The 20,486-nt window shown below is 54.6% G+C and overlaps 1 protein-coding gene across 13 annotated transcripts in view; it reads right to left on the minus strand.

The window, feature by feature from the left end:
- The window catches only part of DGKZ (diacylglycerol kinase zeta), a 41,307-nt gene that overhangs the window by 8,161 nt on the left and 12,660 nt on the right, over positions 1 to 20,486 (minus strand). For 4 of the 13 annotated variants that reach the window (XM_059709515.1, XM_059709522.1, XM_059709519.1 and 1 more), the window contains exons 2-7: positions 3,384 to 3,492; positions 2,891 to 2,986; positions 2,494 to 2,571; positions 1,373 to 1,429; positions 745 to 813; positions 26 to 97 (exon numbers count right to left, since the gene is read on the minus strand). In XM_059709515.1, the coding sequence (XP_059565498.1) occupies positions 26 to 97; positions 745 to 813; positions 1,373 to 1,429; positions 2,494 to 2,571; positions 2,891 to 2,986; positions 3,384 to 3,492 (481 nt within the window). Of the gene's footprint in view, positions 1 to 25; positions 98 to 744; positions 814 to 1,372; positions 1,430 to 2,493; positions 2,572 to 2,890; positions 2,987 to 3,383; positions 3,493 to 3,812; positions 4,562 to 8,813; positions 8,832 to 20,486 lie in introns of those variants that run through there. The other 9 variants (XM_059709513.1, XM_059709517.1, XM_059709508.1 and 6 more) reach the window with 6 other exon arrangements.

Raw genomic sequence — 20,486 nt, forward strand, 5'->3', positions numbered from 1 at the left:
GCGGGAGCAGGGCGAGCACACTCACTGCTTGCTTGCACCAGGAGCAACTGATGGCCACAATCTCCTTGCTGTGGAAGGTGAACTTCTGCTGGAAGCCCTAGGGTGGACAGGTGGTTGGGGGGCCAGGGGCCAGGCCTGGAGCAGCAGACCCAGGCCCCCTTCTGTTGTCAACCTCTCTCCACCCAGGGAAATTGAGCACATTTTTTTAAAATTATAAAAACTATAAAACTATAAAATAAGCCCTTAGAACAAGGAGGCTTGGCCAGGGGCCCGTGCTCTGAGGTTACTGCGAAGTGTTGAGTATGCACCTGAGATCTGCTGGGAGGGCCCACAGCTAACTCCTGCCTGACTCAGATCCCTCCTTTCGGACCCCAGACCCAGCCAGGCCCCTGGCCACCCCCTCTTCCAGGAGGGCAGGAATCCCCTCCATACCCACCAGGCGCTCAGCAAACACCTGCTGAGTTAGCACCCAAGACCACAGGCTCTCAGGGGGCTCACTGACCTCAGAGCTGTCCCAACACACTGTGCTGGAAGAAGCCCTTCCTCCCTGCTCTCTGCCCAGCCCAGAGCCAGGGCATTTTGGAACTGACTGTGACTCGACCTGCTGAGCGTGAGCTCTGGGACTCAGCACTCTAGGGACACAGTGACGGACAGGCCACACTGGACACACAGCGTGGGCTCAGGGGCTACAGCCCAGGTCCAGTGGGCATCAGGCCAGGTGACTTCCTTGGGCAGGCCTCTCACCTTCCCACAGTGCCGACACTTGCCATCCTGGCGTCGCCTGTGTACCCAGTGGTGCCGCACAAAGGTTGGCTGGTGGAGGAGGAGAGAGATATTGTCGTAGTGAGGGGTGGAGGAATTGAACCCTGAGCACGGCCTGCACCTCTCAATATATTAATGATGAGGAATGGGGGCTGCAGGAAGCTTTCCACAGTCCTGTACATGAGATGAAGCCCTGCAGCCCCACTCCCTCTGTAGGCAGGGCTAGCCAGACCCTCCCCTTGGCTTTCTCAGAGCTAATCCCTTGTACTTCCCTGGGTCTCCGAACAGCCTACAACAGTGGTTCTCAACCTTCTGGCCCTTTAAGTACAGTTCCTCATGTTGTGACCCAACCATAAAATTATTTTCATTGCTACTTCATAACTGTAATGTTGCTACTGTTATGAATCGTAATGTAAATATCTGATATGCAGGATGGTCTTAGGCGACCCCTGTGAAAGGGTCGTTCGACCGCCAAAGGGGTCGCGACCCACAGGTTGAGAACCGCTGGCTAGAAAGAGCTGAGCCCTCTGGTGGCACTTGGGGACACTGCAGAGAGGTCCACTCAGGAAACCTGGGGTTTCCTTGCCCCTAAACTACCGTGAGCACTTACCTCACGGACATTCCTGGAGCCTGATTCACGGAAGGACGGCTTACAGCGGAAATTTATCTGTGAAAGATTAGTGTCCACCAAAATGTCAGAACCCCGCCCTGGGGTCAGGCATATGGCCAGCCCCTGCAGGAAAGGGCATTCAGCGTTCTCCTCACAAGACAGGATAGCTCCCAATTAGCCCGGGAGCCCCCAGAACACGAGACACCACCCTGCCTCCTGCCTCCTCTCCACTGGCCAGAAGGAAGCTCTCCTTCCTCTGCCCAGCACCTTGGGATGGGGAGGGACTAGAACAGCACATGGTTTCCTAGATTTTCCCTCCATCTCCAGCACTCCCAGCCTAGGCACCTGCAGGCACCCCAGTCCTTGCCAGCAGACTTGCGCCGACTAGTCTCTGGAGACCTTTCGCTAAACTGTGGAACCCTGGTTTGACTTTCACTTTAGGGGGTGGTGACAGGTCTATAATGCCTGACGTTGCATTTGCTTCCTTTTCCCCAAATGTCCCTGCTTCAGCCCTAGCAAAGTGTAGGGAAGCTTTATTCTACGAGTTAAGGGCTGAGGGATGCAGCCACGTTCGCCTTGTTGGTGCCATTCCTAGTCCTACAGGCTTTCCTGTGTGCTGGTCTGGGTTTCTGCTGCCTGGGGAGCCCTGTCAGCCCCGGCAGCCCTCCCGCCTCTGCTTGGACCCTCCTGCCCAGCTGCAGACATGCTGGACAATGGACTTTGGGAAAAGGTCTCTACAGTAGCAGTATGTAGAGCCAGGTTTTGGGACTACACATGACTGAGCCAGCTATGAGGCTTCAGCAAGGCAATTCTCCCTTCCAAGTGTTAGGTGGGATACTGATAAAATGGTGTCATGGCCATGCTTTATTAATTCATCTTGTTGAATAACAGTCAACGCGTCCCATGCTGGACAGTGGGGATACAGCAGCTAATAAAGGTGGGAGCCAGGATTCAAATGTGGGCATGGCAGCTTGAGGGTCCTTGGTTCTTCACCACCTTACACACTGTGGCACCCCTGGCAGGCAATGCTTGTGTAACATGTGTGTGTGCAGACACGTGTACTCTGAGAGGGTTCAGCACCTGAAGGGGAGGGGCGGGAAAGGTCGAACAACCACACTCACCTTCTCCAGCTGTTCTATGCAGGGGGTGTGCACCACGATCTTGCAGGCTGCACACTTTCTCCGGGGCACTGATTTCTGCTATAGGAAAGAGAGAGCCCCTGAGGCACCAGGTACCTCCACCCAGGATGCTGCTTCAAGGGCAGGCAACCTTCACATCTTCCCCAGCACACCTGCCCTTTGTGTACACCGGGAGCCCCCACTACTGACTCTGGCATCAGGACAGTTCCCATTCCTCTCACCATCCTCAGGTAGCCCACAGCGGGGGCGTTCCAGTGTGAGCCATGTTTGCACCTTCCCCAGGAGGGGCTGCAGCTGTCCAGCCAGCACGGGTTGGCCTGCAGGCTTCTAGATCTGGCTCCACCACCAGGGGTCAGTGCGCTGCACACGACTCACTCACCAGCATCTTCGCTACACAGTACTGCTCCCCAACATAGCAGAAGTCCCCCGACACGTTGGTCTCGAACCAAATGTGCTCCCCATATACTGCCGACTCCTAGAAGTGGGATGAGCATACTCAGTGCATGCTTGCCACCCAGCTCACCTGTCAGCCCCTGCTCTGGCCCGACAACCTCTCTCTCCCAAGACAAACCTGCTCCAGCCACCTCTATCTACTTTGTTCCATCCTGTTTTCTCCACTGTCCCTACTCTGAAGACTTGGCTCAAACATGGCCACCGAGGAGGCTTGCCCTTACCCCATAGGCCCATGGGCTCCTCTCACAGCTGCCCATAGTACCTCCACTCCCAACTGCTTGTGTGGCCCAGAGCCCAATGGAGCTGCCCACAAGTCCGGCCAACAGTAGAGGTACCCATCTGCCCCTCCCAGCACCCAGCCACAAGTCCGGCCAACAGTAGAGGTACCCATCTGCCCCTCCCAGCACCCAGCCACTCACACTCCAGTCCACAGTGCTCCGGATCTGCCGCTCTGGCTCGCTGCACGGGGCCCCGAGAGCAGGAAGAGGGGGTGCTAGGTGCTGGAGGCCCGACTTGGTGATGGCTTTCCTATAGAAAAGGAGACAGCTGAGGCCAGCTGAGCACTTGGCGACTCTGCTTCCTTCCCTCCCACCTGGGACCTCTGCTCTCACCGTGACCTCAACCCAAGGCCAAGATAGGGACAGCAATAGGGAGAGTAGAGGACCCCCACCCAACAGCCCAAGACTCTGAGAGGATTCCTGCAGGAGACTCAGCCTTCCTCACAGCCCTTCTGGGGGTGCTGCTCCAAAGCAGGGTGCCCTGAGGTCAGGCAGGGCCTTGAGGCCCTGGCTCCACACCAGCCCCTTGGAGGCCGCACCACGTGCCCTGCCAGCCGCAGCTATACCTACGCAAGCAGGGCGCTCCAGGCCTGGGGTCCGGCCGACTTGCGCCGTAGGGCTACCTGGCGCCTGCGGGACAGTGGGCGCACGCGGGCGGGCGTCACAGGGCTGGCTGTGGTGCCTGAGGCTCTTCGGCCCCCAGGGCCCGGGGGGCGCTGTTGGCTGAGGCGCCGATAGTAGCCATGCAGGCCCCAGAGGGCCCGGTCATACACCGCGTCAGCAGGGAGCAGGTGGGAGGCTCGGCGCCCACGCAGGCAACGGGATGCGGGCAGCGGGGTCCCCGCACCCTGGTGTGGGGACGGCCCTGATCTTTTGGTGTCTCGCTGGGTGGTACTCAATGCTGCAACTGTCACGTCCTCCTCCTGGACCCCCTCTTCCTCCTTCTCCTCACTCATGCCCACAAGTCCGGCCAACAGTAGAGGTGCACCCAGAAGCTGAGCCCCAACAGTGGCGGGATGTGAGGTGGGCACCTCATTCACGATGAAGCGGGGGTTGCGGGCTGGGGGTGCAGTGCTGGAGCGGCGGCGGCTGGTGCCCTGGGCCCGCATCCCACAGCTCAGGAGGCAGCCCTGGACCTGTGCGCTGGAGCGGCGCCGCTGTGCTAGCGAGGGGGAGGCCTGACCCGCAGGGGAACGGCGCCGAGCCTTGCCGGTAGGCAGCCCCATGCCACTGGGCCGCCGCTGCCCCTCTCCAGGGCCTGGCTCCTTCCACTGGAAGTGTCTCCTAAAAAAGGTCTCCATGCAGGGGCAGGCGGGTGCCTGTTGGGCACAGAGACCAGGAGCATCAGGAGCTGGGCTGGGCCATGGCCCTGTCTGGGCCCAGAAGCCCAGCACAGCCTCTGCCCTTTGAGCAGAGGAGACACTTGGTGGTGGGGGGAGGGATGACTATGGCCTCTCAGTAAATAAGGAGTCTGAGGTGCCAGAGAATCCTCAAGAGAGCCCACATGTCCCATGCTTGGGAGCACTGATGCTCTCCCCAGTTATACCTCTAGGCTGCCCAGGAGTAATGGGCACTTCCAGCTACCTATCCCGGCTTCCCCAGTCCAGGCACCATAATCCACAAAGTCTGGTCTAAAGAACTTCTCTTGCCTGAAGCTGATGGAAAATAAAATAAAAAGGAAACTGGAAGTCTGGAGTCCTGGGTTCCGGTTCAGAGTTGGCCCAGACAACAGAGGGCAGAGGGCAAGGCCCTCCTCCTTTCACCACCAGCAAGGTACGGGTTAGGTTAGCTATCCTCTCCCGGGACATGGCACAAACCAAGGCATGATGATAACACAACGAAATTCAGTCCTTACAAGACTCCCGGGTTCTTAGCTCAGGCCCTCAGAGGACTGGAGGCAGATGCAGGGAGAGAGGCCATCCCAGTCTTTCCTGGGGTGGGGGAGGGGGGTGGGCGGTGGAAGCCAAGAGAAAAGCCTTCTGGATTTGGGTTTGTGCATGTGTCTGTATCTCTGCAGGGCTGACAGCAAGAACTTGTCTGGAACTAGGCTGCTCTGTCTCCGAGGCACAGCATGGACAGCCCAGGCGTGCAAGTTCGGGGTGAGTCTGAAAACCCTTCCAGCCCTCTGGTGAAGATGCCTGTGAACTCGACTTGCTCTAAGAAGTGCTAGAAGCCCCAACTCAATTCCAAACACTGAGCTGCCCTGAGCCACCTCCAGGGAGGCAGGACCCTTGGTGACCTTCCTTGCTCAAACCATCCTCTCTTGACCTTCCTGAACACCTGCTCCACTTTCTCTGCCAGCTCACCTGTTCCTGCCACCCCTTCCTCACAGGCCACTGGGATCACCTGCGCCTTGTCTCTCCCTAACAGGGGGAATGGCACAAAGCCTGGCACTGCTTGGGCGGGGTGGGGGTGGGTTCACCTCCAGAGTGCCCAGGGATACGTGTCCCTCCATGGGGTGCTCTTCTGAGCCCTGACAGCCTCAGGGAGGTCTGAGTCACAGCCCTCAGAAATCAGTCTGGGGCTGACAGGTGAAATACTTGGCCTGCTGAAGGCCTGAGTGGGTGGGAGCCCTGGACACATGGTGGGAAATGATGGGCTTGAGGAGTCAGGCCTGGCTACACATCTAGCACTTACTCCTCCCACCCACCTACCCACCCACTCAGTCTTTGATTTGCTGCTGTCCTGTGGGTCTGGGCAGGCAGTGTCAGGCTGGAGCCCTGGACGGGTGCAGGTGTACTGAGGGGCAGGCGGACTGGGGTCGAAGTGCCTGAGTCCTGTGATCAGTGAGCAGCGCAGACAGCCGTGCCTGGGGAAGCAGTGCTCCAGGTCTCTGCCTGTTACAGTACCAGCCCCTGCAGGTGGTAGGAAAAGGGCAGGAGGTGAGCTCTGTGGGCAGAGAGCCCTTGGCTGCCTTCTGAAATCGGTATCATCCCGGCTAGTATTTACTAAGTGCTCATTTGTGTCAGGCACTGTGTCACGCCCCTTATAGACACATACATCGTTTTGTGAACCACAGCTACCTTAAACTATATGTAGTTTCACGTCATGTTCCTGATGGGAAACTGAGGCTCCAAGAAGTAACTTGCCCCAAATCCAAAGCTAGTTAGCGTATGGCCAATGTTGGAACCCCAGTCCACGTGAAGGTAAAGCCTGCACCCGAGGTGCAGTGGAAGTAGGGTCTTTCCTCTTGGGCCTGAGGGCTGGGACGCAGGTGGAATGTGTAGGAAAGGGAACCATAGAAACATAAGGGCCCCATTTGCTGAACACTTACTATATGACAGGCCCTGGGCTCAGCACTTGCATTTACCACCTCATCTGATCCCCGCCACAAGCCTGTGAGGCAGGCAGGATCAATGGATCCATTACAGAGATGATGAAATGGAGGCTTGAAGAAGTGCAGTAATATGCCCAAAGTGACACAGCTGGCCAGTGGCAGAACTGGGACCCAAAACCCAGTCTGCCTGACTCAGGGTCTGCTCTGCACCCAGGAAGAGAAGCCTGAAGGCCCAGCTGCCCATTGCTGCCAGGGCACTGGCTTGCCAGCACCCCTCAGGGTATCAGCTTTCCCCACCCGCTTGGTCAGGCTGCCCTGTGACAGCTGCCCAGCCTGGAGATTAGTCACCCGGACACACCGCCTGATGCTAGTGTCACCCAGAAAACAAAAGGCCACAGTCAGTGGGGGTGGGGGAGGTGCGGCAGGCGCTCTGTGGGCAGTGGTGAGGGCTGAGGGCTAGGCCCTGTCTGCTGCCCCAGATCCTCACTGACAAGAGGGGCCAGGAGGAAGAGGTCACCTGCACACCCACCTCCGGACACGGGGGCCGCTAACAGGTGCTCCTACAGCACTCTGGCCCCCACACTGCTGGGCAATCCCAAGTCCACATCTGTCAAGGCGTCTCCTCAGCTATCCGAGTACAGTCATTCCGAGTGGGGAGCAAGGCAGGCCTGGCCAGCGTTGTGTGACCATTGCAAAGCTGTCCCTTCACAGGCCTCAGTTTCCTTATTTGTACAAGGAGACTATCAGACTGGCTGATTTGACATTTTATGACAAGCTCTCCTGTCAGGCACCCAAGCCTCTATGCTCCCAAGCCCCCTTCACCCCCCCTTCCCAGGCCGATACCACGCTTCCTGTTCCTCTGATCTCCATAGAAACCTCTGTCCTCTGGTCAGCAACTGCCTGACTCTTGACTTCCGAACTCTGCTGAGGCTTCTCCTGGGACTGGTCAGAGCTGGCCTCAGGCCTGGCTTAGCCTTTTCCCTGCCTCAACCTGGAGCCTTTCCCACAGCGCTGCTCTGAGCTGCAGCTTCTTCTCACCTCATGCTCTGTCACTTTTTAACTCGCTGGAGGAGGCCCCGCAGGGTTCTGACCCAACAGCAAACTGGCTGCCCTTCAGCCTCCAGGTGGAAGGCCGGGGGAAGCCTGTCACACCCAGAGGGGACAGGATGGGAAGGACTCAGGGGCCCCTTCAACCTCCAGCTGGCTGTTGGGGGCCTGAGGAGGACAAAGGGTGCTAAGGGAGAGACATGCATGATGGTGTCTGGCCACGCACCCTTGATGACAGGAGTGTGGCTCAGGCAGTTGCCAGTATCAAGGGAGCAGCATGAGTGCTCCAGCTAGAAAGGACAGGACTCTTGGCCTCCCAGCCAGATTATCTCACACTCTATGCTGGTTTCAAGTGGAAAAGCCTAAAGGCTTTGAAATCTGTATCTGCCATTGTTTTTCTGGGCTGGTCAACTAACCTTCTGAGTCTCAATGTTCTCATCTGCAAAATGGGATGATGCCCCCGAGCTCAGAAGGTTGGCATAAGGGGACATTCTGATGAGATGTTGGTATAAAGCACCTGATGATACAATACCTGGAGAGAGCAGGAACATGGCAGAGCCTACACCCACAGCAGACACCAGGCATGTGGATCGTGCTACCTCCACATGGTGGGAGTGGGAACCCAGAAAGGGAAGCTGGAGTACCCAGGGTGGCTACCATCCACCATATGAGGAACAGAGCCTGGCAGCTAGATCCACCTGGGTGTCTGCTCAAGCTATGAGGAATGTCCCCTGCCCCTGGTCGCAGGCCTGGCCCCCAGGGACTCCTCTGCCTCCAGAGGTGCTCATACAAAACCCCCCATGGGATTCAGCCAGAGTGCCCACTCTATGCTGTGGGCAGGGCCCTACTCCCAGAAGGCCCCTCTGGCTGCTCTGCTACCAGGTGGGGACGGCTAGAAGGAAGGCCTGTCTGGGGACTGGTAGGCAGGGTCCCAACTTCCCCACCTCTACTCACTAAGGGGATCCTGCCAACCAAAACAAACAAACAAAAATGCACAGCGGGGAGCAGGTGAGCCTGGAGGATAAAGGAGGCAACCAGGCCAGTAATGTTTACCTCCGTTGCGTCTGCCCTGGCTGGGGACAAACATTCCACCTCCCCTTTCCCTTTCCATTTCCATCAGCTTCAGGAGCCTTTCTGGGGATGGTGGTGCCTGGGCCCACCCTGATCCACCCCACCCAGACCCACCCAGACAGAAGCAGGAGGGAGGAAGCACAAGGCAAGGAAAGGTTAGGGGAGCCCCCTTTGACCTGATCTGAAGGCAGGTGGCAGGCAGGAGATGGGCGAGTGGGTGGGGACTGGGGTCCCTGGGCAGGCGAACCCTGGCTCTGGCTCCAGCTCCAGGCTGCTGGCCTCTTGCTGAGCAAGTCCTAGTTTGGAGAGCCAGCCGCTGTGGCTGCTCCTCTGCACCCTCCCCCTCGCCCCTCCCCTCTCCCGCCCCTCCCCGCTTGAGACAGCCGTTATGAAAATAACCCCATTGGTAACCAACTGCACTTCCTCTCCCAGCGGTGGCTCCAGGCCCTGCAGCAAACAGGCAGTGGGTGGGTGGAAGGAGGTGGCACGCGCAGGCATTCACACACACAGTCCCCGAGTGACAGCCTCCCCTCCACTAGGCACTAGTTACAGTGCAGCCCCTATCTCAGCTGAGGGGTGGGTGGGGGGAAGGCCTGAGGAGGGAGAAGCGGGGGTCACCTAACGCCTTTTGCCACCCACTGGACAGGTTTTCAAGGGTCTGGGGAAAGTGTCTGAGGTAGTTAAGCACTGGCTCCAGACAAAAACCCCACAAAAATAAGTACCTGTGGAGAGTTTTACAACATACAAAGAACTTGACAAGCACTGTCACACAGGAGACTTGTAGCTCCCCTGCGAGGGCGGCAGTGTGGCCCACGTTGAACGGACAGGGCCCCAGAGGCTCATGGAGGCCGGGACTGCTCACAGCTCAGAAGTGACTGAGCTGGGTCTCCAAGCCCTGCTGAGGGGGCCTGTCAGAGCTGTCCTGGCTTGTGTCCAGGACAGGCCAGCCCATGTCACACCCATCCTGCCCAGAATGCCACCCCTCCTATACTCCTGGCTAGCAGCTCCCAAACGTCCTGGTCCCAGGACCCCTTTATAACTCTTAACAATTATTGAAGATCCCAAAAGGTTTTACTTATGCAGGTTACAGCCATTAATATTTACTACATTAGAAATTAAAACTGAGAAATGTTGAAAATATTTATTAATTTGTTTAAAAACAATAAGCCCATTACATGTGAATATAAATAATACACTTTTATGAAAAGCAAACTATATTTTCTAAAACAAGAACATTAGCAAGAAGGGTGTCATGGTTTAATTTCACGAATCTCTTTAATGTCTGCCTCAATAGAAGACAGCTGGATTCTCCTATCTGCCTCTGTCATTAATCTGGCATGTCATTTTGGTTGAAGTATATGAAGAAAATTCTGCCTCACACTGACATGTAGTTAGAAAAGGAAGAAGTATTTTAATAGCCTTTTCAAGCAATTATGGATATTCTTCTTTGCTACTACATCAAAATATGGCAAGTGGTAGTTTCTTAAAGGTTAGTGGCTATGTGGAATCTGAAACCATACCAATGAACTTTTCACTGGTCTATCTTGCATTTTGAGTTTTGTAACATCAAGCATCAGTCACTGGAAAATATTGCTTTCCTGAGTTATGAAGATCTTCCAAATGTTGACATTTTTCATTATAAACATAAAAAAAATCACACCTGCTAACATCACCACTGAGCTCATTAGAAGACTCTCAGTCCTGGAAAGGTAGCTGTCAGCCTCTAGTGGATACAAGGTTTCCAAAATCTAAGTTTCGCTCAAAAGCTCACATTTTATCATTAGCAACAAATACCGATACTGTTTTTGAAGTGACAAGCTCACTTCATTCATTTTGAGAAAATGTCTGGCAAACACCGAGTTGGACGTTTTGTCCGCCAGGTGTTCTTTCAAGTTAAAATGGTGTTCCTGGAGAAAAGTGACTAGTACAGCTTGCAAAGTGCTTTTCAAGACAACCATTAGAGCTTGGAGTCCTTATGTATACTTATGCTTCTTCACACAGAATATTTAAAAAGATGTACACTTAAGTATCTAGGCTTTATAAAATCAATACATTTTTTTACTGCATTTTTCGTTGTTGTGAGTGTGGTGTGAAGAATACAATGGCTACTAGTTTATGTTGGGGCCACTGCCTTGATTTGTGTCAAGGTTCCAGAAGTTTTACCCACCCTTCCTTTTGCACCATCAGTACAAATATTAACATGGTAAAAGGGCACAAGCCACAGCAGCTCTAAATGTATTATTATGAAAATGGTTTTGACCGCACTAAGCCTCGAAAGGGTCCAGCCCCCGCCCCTGGACCATACTTTGGGAAACACTGATCCAGCATGGATTCCAAATCCTCCAAACTGGCAAATTCGGCTTCTGTAGTGTGGCACTGACTCAGCCTCCTACGCCTCGACTCAAACCCTAGGTTCTAACCAAGCCAACCTATTCTTTGTCCACCCCCCACCCCCAATCTGGCTGTGCCTGAGCTCACTGCTGTGTCCCTGCACATGGCCTACCTTCTGCTGGAATACTGATTGGCCTCCTTCCCCAACTCATATCAGAATCCACCTGCTCACAGCTGCCCCAGCCAAGAATACATCCCTCCCACTGAGAACTTCACACTACCCATTTGGCTCCTCTATCACTGGACTCCTGAAAGTCCTGATTCTTTCAAAGCATATGCCTCGTTCCTTCCACCCACCGGACTACAGGCTCCCAGGGAACCAGGGGCAAGGTCTAGTGCATCTGGGCATGCCCAGCACGTCCTGGCAGCAAGTCCAGTGTTTACTACTGACCAGCTCAGGAGGAAGGAACAGGGAATTCCATGGAGGAGGGGCCAGAGCCATAAGGGAAGAGAAGAGCTTCCTCCACCATGAGTACCACACCCAAGGGCTGACCACAAGACCAGGCTGGCCCAGACCACTTCTCTTTGTTGGGCACAAGGGGATGGCAACAGCCTTTGTTTAACAACTACCTTCCTCTCTTCTCCAAAGGACACCAACAGTGACAGGTGAGGCCCCTCTCTGGGCCGAATGTCACGGCCACTCCATGTTCTCTGTGGCTTTCCTTATGAAACCTAGACAGCAGGATTTGGTGACATGAAGTCACAGGGTAAGGGTGGTGGGTAAGGAGGGGCTCCCTCAGATGCCTGGGAGCTGAGCAAGGATCCTAGTTCTGAGCTCCTTGCTGGGAGTGTTACAAACCCTCTGTTGGCCCCCACATCCCTCTTTCTCTTGTGACCGGTCCCCCTGTGGCCTTCTCCTGTGTCTGCAGTAGGCTCCCATTCCCCATCTGCCAGAAGCACCATTCCCCCCTCATCCCTCATTCAAAATGTAACTACCCCTCTGAACCCCATCTCTCCTTCATGTCCTGAGTCCCCATCTCATGGTCTCATGGTCTGGCTCCCGGTAGGTCCTGGAGAAATGTCTGTGGAATGGATTACTGACTCATTCCTTTAGGGCCTCTCCTTCAAGCTATCCTCCCACTGCTACCAGGATTCATTCTAAAGTGACCACTTACCCTCGACTGAGCAAAATGCAAAGACCTGGGCCTGGCAGTCACTAGGCCTCTCAGCTCCTCTTCCATCTTCCTTGCATCCTTTATACATTTTATTTGACAAATATGTAACTCCTCTGTGCCACACATTCTAAGAATTTTACAAATATCCACTCATTTAATTTCAGAAAAATAGTATTATTACCCCCACTTTATAGATGAGGAAACCCAGGCATAAAAAAAAAAGAAAGAAAATAACTTGCCTGCAGTCACAGAGCTGGGATTCCAACCCAGGAGTCTGCTGCAGGCCCATGCTCGCACCCTCTCTCTAAATGCTCCTGTCAAACAAAGCACTGTGGGTCTCTTCATGCCTGTGCACTTGGCACATGGTAGTCTCTCTCTACCTGCAATAAAGTGCCCCTCTTCTGCTTAGTGAACTCGCCTCAACTACTTCCTCTCATCTTTTCAGAGTTGGCTCAGACATCAGCTCTGCTGGAACGTTCTCCCCGGTCCTTTTCCCAAAGGGTTAGCTGCTCCCACGCTCAGGCCCTCTCTTGGTTATTCGCCAACAGTGCCGGTTTACAAGACTGTATCCTCCACCAGACTGTGAGCCCCTGGGGCCATGTATTGCTCACAACTGCAGAGTCTAGAAGTGCGGGAAGTGGTTGGAAGAGTGAATGGAGGGAAAAGTGAATGGTCCAGGCTCAGCCTCATGGATCAAGCTGAGAGCAAAGGGCTTTGGGCCAGCACAGTGACCCAGCAGCTGGCCAGCTCCTGAGGCCTTGCCCATCATCGGGTGGGCAAATTGCTGGTTTGGGCTAAGCTCTTGTGTCTCAGACGAGTACACTGAAACCGATCCCTGATAGGAATGCTGATAAGTCTCCCTCTGAGTATTCCAACCCCTTGCTGGGAGAGTTACCAGCCCTCTGTTGGCCCCACATCCCTCTTCTCTTGTGACCAGTCCCCCTGTGGCCTTCTCCTGTGTCTGCAGTAGGCTCCCATTCCCCATCTGCCAGGAGCACCATTCCCCCTCACCCCTCATTCAACATTTAACTACCCCTCAACCTTCTGATCACATTGCTCTCTCCTCCCTCCTATAGATCTTCTCACAGTCAGCTGTCAGCCCCTTGGGCCCCTCCCTGCCCTCCCCCCCTCCCCCCCCATTTCCATGCACCCACATAGGGACAGGGGTGTTTCCCCTGGCTTTGAGGCAGGAAGTGTGCCTAAAATCGGAGTAGTCTTTTCTGAGGATTTGGACTCAAAGGTCCAAAGGGGTTCTGCCTCTGATCAGCTACAGGACCTCAAGCCAAACCTCTTACCCTATCTGAGCCTCCATGTCCTCATCTGATAAGCGGGGGAAATACCCACCATGTCTTCCTCCTGGGGCTGTTCCACACTTGAAAGAGAAAGTGTTTGTTCATGGTAACCAACTCCTCAGTTTACCAAAAATTTAAAGAAAATAACTACAGAAAATTAGGATCATCACTTTGGAGTGCAATTTGGCAACCACTATCTAAGCTAAGACACATCACCCTGTAATCAGGCCCCGGTGGGGAGAACACATAAGGAGACGTGCACCAGCACAGCTTCTGAAGGATGGCTTGCAAGGGCAACCACACTGATAACAAGCTAAATGCCCACTGACAGGACACTGGGCAAGTAAGCAGCTATTACAGTTACAAAAAAATAACAGTATACGGAAGTTAACATGTGTTCACAGAGCTCAAGTTTCAAGATGGCTCAATGTCCACAACAACAAGAAAAGCTAAACTCAGAATATGTACAAGTGCATATAAATCAAGTGCAAAGCCATGCAAAACAGTACTATATGTTGCTATGGATGCAAACCTATGTAGGGAACATTTTTAAAACAGGCATGGGAATACCAACACCAGAATGAGGACTGTGGTTTCCTCGGGGGAGAGGGGCGTGGGGGCATCCAGCTCTATCTAAAGCAAATATGCGTAATGGTAAGTAAGATCTGACCAAGCTAGCTGGAGGTGTTACATTATTCTGTAAACTTTTCTAACTGCAAAATACTTAGTGTCTTAAAAAATATTCTTAAGCCCTAACTGGTATGGCTCAGTGGATAGAGCGTCGGCCTGTGAACTGGAGGATTCTAGGTTCGATTTCAGTCAAGGGCATGTACCTTGGTTGCGGGTGCATCCCCAGTAGGGGGTGTGCAAGAGGCGGCTGATTGATGTTTCTCTCTCATTGACATTTCTAACTTTCAATGCCTCTCCCTTCCTCTCTGTAAAAAATCAATAAAATATGTATTTTAAAAAATATTCTTACATCATTTTTAAAAAGACACTCAGAGGGAGAACAGCTCTCTGAGATTGCCCTGGGTCTTTCATGGATGGCATGGAACCCCGAGTGTGTTCCTCATACTGTCTTATAATAGAAGCCCCATGTCTGTGGGACAGGAAGGAAGGTCTCCCCCGAAAGGATGACTTCCAGAGGAGGGTGAGTGGGTGGCAGGTTGTATCAGTGGGGTGTCGGTGTGGGCTGGGGAGCAGGAACCAGCCTGCCCCTTTCACAACCGCCCCCGCCTCAGTAAAATGTCAGCAAGCTGGGGAAGGGGGCGGAGAGACAGGCAAGCTGTTAACCCGGGAGATGCTGGCGTGGGCGAAGCAGGCCCAGGCTCCCAGACAGCTATTTTGACATGAGCTATGATTGGGCTCAGCCCTAGCAGGGGAGAGGCCTCTACGTGGGAGCTATGAACTGGTGCTCTGCCAGGAGCAAGGGAGGGGGAGGCTGCTGAGAGTGGAGGGGGAGGGCTCTGGGCCCCCCTCTCTCTTCAGACCTCTCACCGTGAGGTGCTGGGTATGGATGTGATCTCCTCCTAAGCATCTCTCCCCAGGCTACAGGCCACCCACTGACCCCAGAGTGATACCAGGGGTTCCTTGAAACACGTCCCTTGAGCCTTCTGCTCCCTGCACTTTGAAAGCAAGAGAAAAGGTCACAGACTTGCCCCTCCACTCCAGATCCAGCCAGGGAGCCATGTGACAACCCAGTCTCCCTATTCAAGGGTCTCCTCCAGCCCAGCCATGCTCCCTCTCAAGTTAGGATCCTGGTGACAGTTCTCCCTCAGGGTCCAGGAGTGTATCACTTCATGGGTCTCACTCTACTCCCACACGAGACACAATTCTCTCATTCACTCTCAAGGAGCCCTCAAACCCCTTTTCAGGCTCCACCATCTTAGAGATGGAAAAATAAAAGAATGGAAGAAAAGAGTGCTATTAAGTAGGGCAGCCTGGCATTCTGAAAAGATCCTTGGGTTTGGGCTCCAGTGAGAGCTGTGTGACCTGGGCCACACCCCTGACCTCTCTGAGCCTTGGTGTCTCATCTGTAAAATGGGAATTAAAAAAACTAACTACAAGGTTGTGGTGAGGATCACATGAAACTGATGAATTTATAAGTTTCTGGCAACTGTTAGTTGACAGAGAAAGATGAGCTGATGCATCACTCACCTGGATGCTGGGGACTGTAGGGGAGGGTGGGAGTGCCCAGCTCAGCCTCCTGCTCCTTTCCCTGGGCCACAGAGCCCTTGGTCTCACTCAAGCCTGTTCTCCATCACCTAACCGTGTCTGGTGTCTCAGCGAAGGAAGGACGCAGAAAGGAACGATGGCCCCTCTGGGGCATCTGGTCACTCCTCTGGCCTACCCTTTCCCCACCTGAAACTGCCTCCCAAGGCTGCCACCTGTGACCGAATGCCATCTAGGCCCTGTGCGGAGAACCATGGGGGGTGGGGAACTATACTGCAGGCCCTATGTGGGGCTGACACCCTAAGCATATGAGGAGCACCACACATGAGACACAGAGGAAGCAACCCAGGGAGCGAGAAATGAGTGCTTGGTGCCACCCAGAGGTGGACCCCGCTAATTCCACCCAGGAACAGGGGAACTGGTGAGCCTGGATGCAGGTGTAGCAGTTCCCCCTCCTTACCCACACTGTCCCCCACACCCCATTCTGACTTAGAGAACTGCTCAGGGGTCAGAAGCAGCTCCAGGAGGGGAGGCAGAGGGCAGGTTGAAGGGTGCCAGATGAGGATTTCTCAGAAGCAGGGAAGGCTTTGGTGTCCTGTGATGCAGGACACACTGACATAACCCTGGAGTTAGGGGACTGGCACTGAGTCCCACATAACCCCTAGCTAGTGGTGAGACCTTGGCCTCAATCAAGGCCAACTCACTGGACTCAGTCTTCAGAGAGGAAAAGGGTTGGGCCAGGTGCTGTGGAAGCTCACCAAACTGCCTTCTGCTACCTTCTGATTGGCCCCACCCCTGCAGCCAGAGTATCAGGTAAGCCACCAGTAGGAGGTGTCTGTGGATCCACCCACAGCAGGTCTTTGGGGCAAGTGAGCCAGCAGGAAGGAGACTCTCTCCTCCCCAGCCTTCCCACAATGATGGCTGTCGCCCCCTTGTGTCACTCTAGGGTACTGCAGGGCAAGTTGTCTCAACAGCTGCTGGCGTTTGAAACTCCCTCACCTTTGTGAGGGTACAGGGACCCAAATTCTGCTTCTCCTAGGGATCAGCACATCCAGCCTCAGGGCCAGCATCTCCACTCACCTCCTCTTCTGCTTGGGTGGTGACTGGTGAATCCTGGAGAGGGCTCAGGAAGCCAGGAGGGCAGGCCTGTGGCCGCTTTCTCCTCCCCACCTCCAGCTGCCCAGGGCCTAGGCTCTCTCTGACTAGGGTCACTCAGTCTTTCCTCGATCCTTGCCTGAGAAGACACCCACTCTTGTGCTCTCATTTACCAATTTGAGAGTCCTGGGCAGCTCCGCATCCTGAGAACTGACCTTTCTGGAGTATGGCACGGAAAAAAATGGTAAGAATTACCCATCTCTTCCTGGGTCTGTAAGCCAGGGGCTCTGGTGGGTGTGTGGCAGAGGAGGGAAGACTGGGAGCGAGAGTCCTACCCTAGTTCCCAACCTTGGCTAGCCCCACACTGGCTCACAATGTTGCATGGAGAACAGGCCGAGTGAAGTGAACTAACGCTCAGCCACTGAGGCCCCTCTGTCTTCCCAAACTGGTGGGAACTCGGGGACTCTGTCTTACACCTGCCTCCCTTGGCCACCTGGGCCACTCCCAGTGTTAGCCTGAACAAGACAAACACCCAAAGAGGATTCTTTTGCTCCAGACACCTCGGTGCTACGGAGAGATAGTCTGTGAGGCATCCCTCAACATGTCCCTCCCAATCATTGCAAAACCAACCCAAACTGGGACTGCTTCCCTTCAGGCTGCCCGGCTGCACCCTCTGCCTAACTGGACTCCCACCATGCTCCCTTGGGGCCATGTGGCAGCACCTCTAAATGGGACCTATTGTCTCAAACTTGTTCCACGGGTGCATTTCCTGCCCTCTGGGAACTAATGACTTTGAGCACTTAATGAAGGGCAGGGGTGGCAGAGCCAGCCAGCAGGTTCCCAGGGACTATGAAGGATGAGGCCCCTTATGTCTAGATGTGAAAAGTGCCAGGGGACTTCTGACACCCCTGGGGTGCGAAATCAGCTAATCCACAAGCTGTGTGACCTGCCCAGGGCCAGGCTGCCAGGACCAGGCCAAAGGATAAGCGAGTCTTCTCTCCAGGTGGGCTCTGGAGGACAAGGAGGTGACAGTCAACATCCCTCCACTTCTGAGTGACCACCCCTTAGGCCAAGGAATCTGAATGGTGAGGAAAGAGGAAAAACCAGATACTCTGGGGTTAGGGCAGGCCTATACCTCCTCTTCTGGGAGGGGGCTGCTAGTTCCCAGCAAGGGCAAGTGAGGTGGAATGGAACTGGAGAGAATCATGACTCCACTTTGTGTCTTAACTGGGCCAAAAAAGGGGAGAGGGAAAACTGCTCCCCAGATTCCAGGAGGGTGAAGCCTGTTGTGCGTGGGCTGTAAGGAAAACCTCTTAAAGAAGATGCCGAAGAGGCTGCCGTTCAGAGACTGTGCTACCTGCCTGGACCAGGGAAGCTAGCACGCTACCCAGGCACCCTCACTACCCTCCCCAGCCCAGCGTAGAGTGCTAGTTGATTATAGAACTTTACTAGTGAGCCAAGATACGAATGCAGACTTTTCAACAGGGCTTCAGCAGCCACCACCCATCTGTTATCCTGGATGCTTCCTTCCAGCCACTGTCTATTCACTTAGCACCCCTCAGCCCCAAGGTTTGAGGTGTGTATGGGAGGGGAGGGGATCAGGATGGGGGAATGCAGAAGGTGGGCACCCAGTGAGAAGCAAGAGTCAGGTTAAGAATGAGCACGGAGCCCTGGCTGGGTGGCTCCGTTGGTTGGAGCATTGTCCCATACACTGAAATGTTGCAGGTTAAATTCCTGGTCAGGACACATGCCTAGGTTTCGGGGTTTGGTCCCCAGTTGGGGTACATACAGGAAGCAACTGACTGTTTTTCTCTCACATAGATGGTCTCTTTCTCTCTAAAAAAAATCAATAGAAACATATCAGGTGAGGAAAAAAAAAAAAGGGTACGGAGCCTGGGGAAAAGATGGGGGGTTGGTTTTAGCTGGGGCTCTGGGGACTTTTACCTGAGACTGGCAATCAGTAAAGGTGGCATGACTAATTAAACATCATTAAAGGGGCAGTGCCCAGGGTAGGTGCACTGTTCCAAATGTTTGTCCTGGCTTCCTCCAAACAAAGCAAAGGGAGGGAGGTCAGCCCCAGTGGGCATCTGGTTCTCTGAGCTCCCAGGCCTGTCAGGGAAAAATCTTTCCTTCCAGTGCCCTCCCCTTGACTCTACCGGGTTTTCCAAATATATTCACTTCTGAATGCCCCACTGCCCCAGCACGAGAGCCACTCCTTACACGCTTCCAGAGAGCTTTTGATTTTCTTCTCATTAAGCATTCTATTGGATCACTTAGCATCCCCAGAGTGATGTAATACTGTGGTTTGCAAACTTGGTAGCACATCAGAAACGCTTGGGAAGCTGCAAAGGCCCCACCTCCAGTCACACATGCCAAGGATAAGATCTAGGAATCAGTATTTCCTAAAGCTCCCTGGGTCACTGTGACGTCCTATTGGGAACCTGTACAGAGAAAGGGATGTGGGTTTTAGAATCAGACTAGAGTTCAAACTCTACCTCTGCCTCTTACTTGCGATGTGACCCTGGGCAAACTACTTATATTTCTGAACCTGTCCTGCTTATTTTAGACAATTATGTAAAGGTACTTATTGTTTTTCTTGCTTCTTGTTCTTCCTCCTGAATGTGCCTGAGGTCCATCCCTCCATCCACAAACCTGTGCCCTTCAGTAGGGGCAGAGCAACGGGTCGGAATAGCCCAACTCTTGGTACCCTGCGGGCAGGGACAGGAAGCCTCTGGCGGAGCCCCTCCCTCCCCCTCTGAAGCCCGTGTGAACATTGGAGGCTACATCCTGCAGAGCTGGGTGTAAACTGTTCCATCTTGCAGGTTTGTGGGTGACAAAACAGAGGGACTGGAAGCTGTGCTCCCTTCCCCGCTGTATGTGACACTGAAGCCCGCCTGGCTTCCTAGGAGCCCACGGAGCTCCATCTGCCCGTGTGAGGCTCGGGAGCCGTGAGTGGGCCTGCCGACACACTGCAGGTGCAAAGAGCAGGGCCCTCGAGAGCGTAGGGCAGGCGGAGGGCATAGGTCGGCACTACCGGGGCGCCAACCGGCTCGACAGGAGGAAACTGCCCATGTTGCTGGCGGTAAAGTCTACCGGGGAAGGACAGGGTAAAGCCCAGAGGGGCCAAATGCCACGAAGCCTGGGCAACTGAAGGAGAGTGAGGAGAGGCCTTGGGCAGACTCCAAGTGGTCAGAGTCCAGTGTGTTGGCTCTGGGGTCCTTAGCTGATTGGCTGCAAGCTCCTCGAGGGCCGGGGGCAGTCAGGAGAAAGCCCAGGGAGCCAGGTGGGGTCCGCATGGGGCTCTCCACCTTCCCTCCTCTCACCCCAGGGCTGCCCTGGCAGGAAGCGGCTCCCAGACAAACCCGGCACACATGCCATGAGCTGTCTGCACTCCGTCTTTCCACACCTCCCCCCAGCTCCTCACGAGGGTCTCGGTCAAAGCCCTGTTACAGGCACAGGGGGGTGAGAGCGGTGAGCTGGGGCGGGGGCAAGCGGGAGGGGGCGCAGACGCCGGCCTGCAGCCGGCCCCATCCCTCTCCCAGCAAGGGAAGGACCGAGAGGGAGGGAGGGGGAGAGGCGCCGAGTGCCTCCCAGAGATAGAGGCTGGGGTCTCCTGGCGAATGAAGAGCACGGTAGACAGGTGGCCAGGCACCCCCAACCCCAAGGAGAGGCTTAGATGTTGAGAGTAACTCGGGGACCGTGTTCCGGGACAGCCCCGGGTCCTGGCGGTATCGGCGAGGCCATGCCCTGCAGATGTCGTGCGGTGGTGGGCAGGCGGGCACCC

This window comes from Myotis daubentonii, chromosome 9 (genome assembly GCF_963259705.1).
Source record: "Myotis daubentonii chromosome 9, mMyoDau2.1, whole genome shotgun sequence".
NCBI lineage: Eukaryota > Metazoa > Chordata > Mammalia > Chiroptera > Vespertilionidae > Myotis > Myotis daubentonii.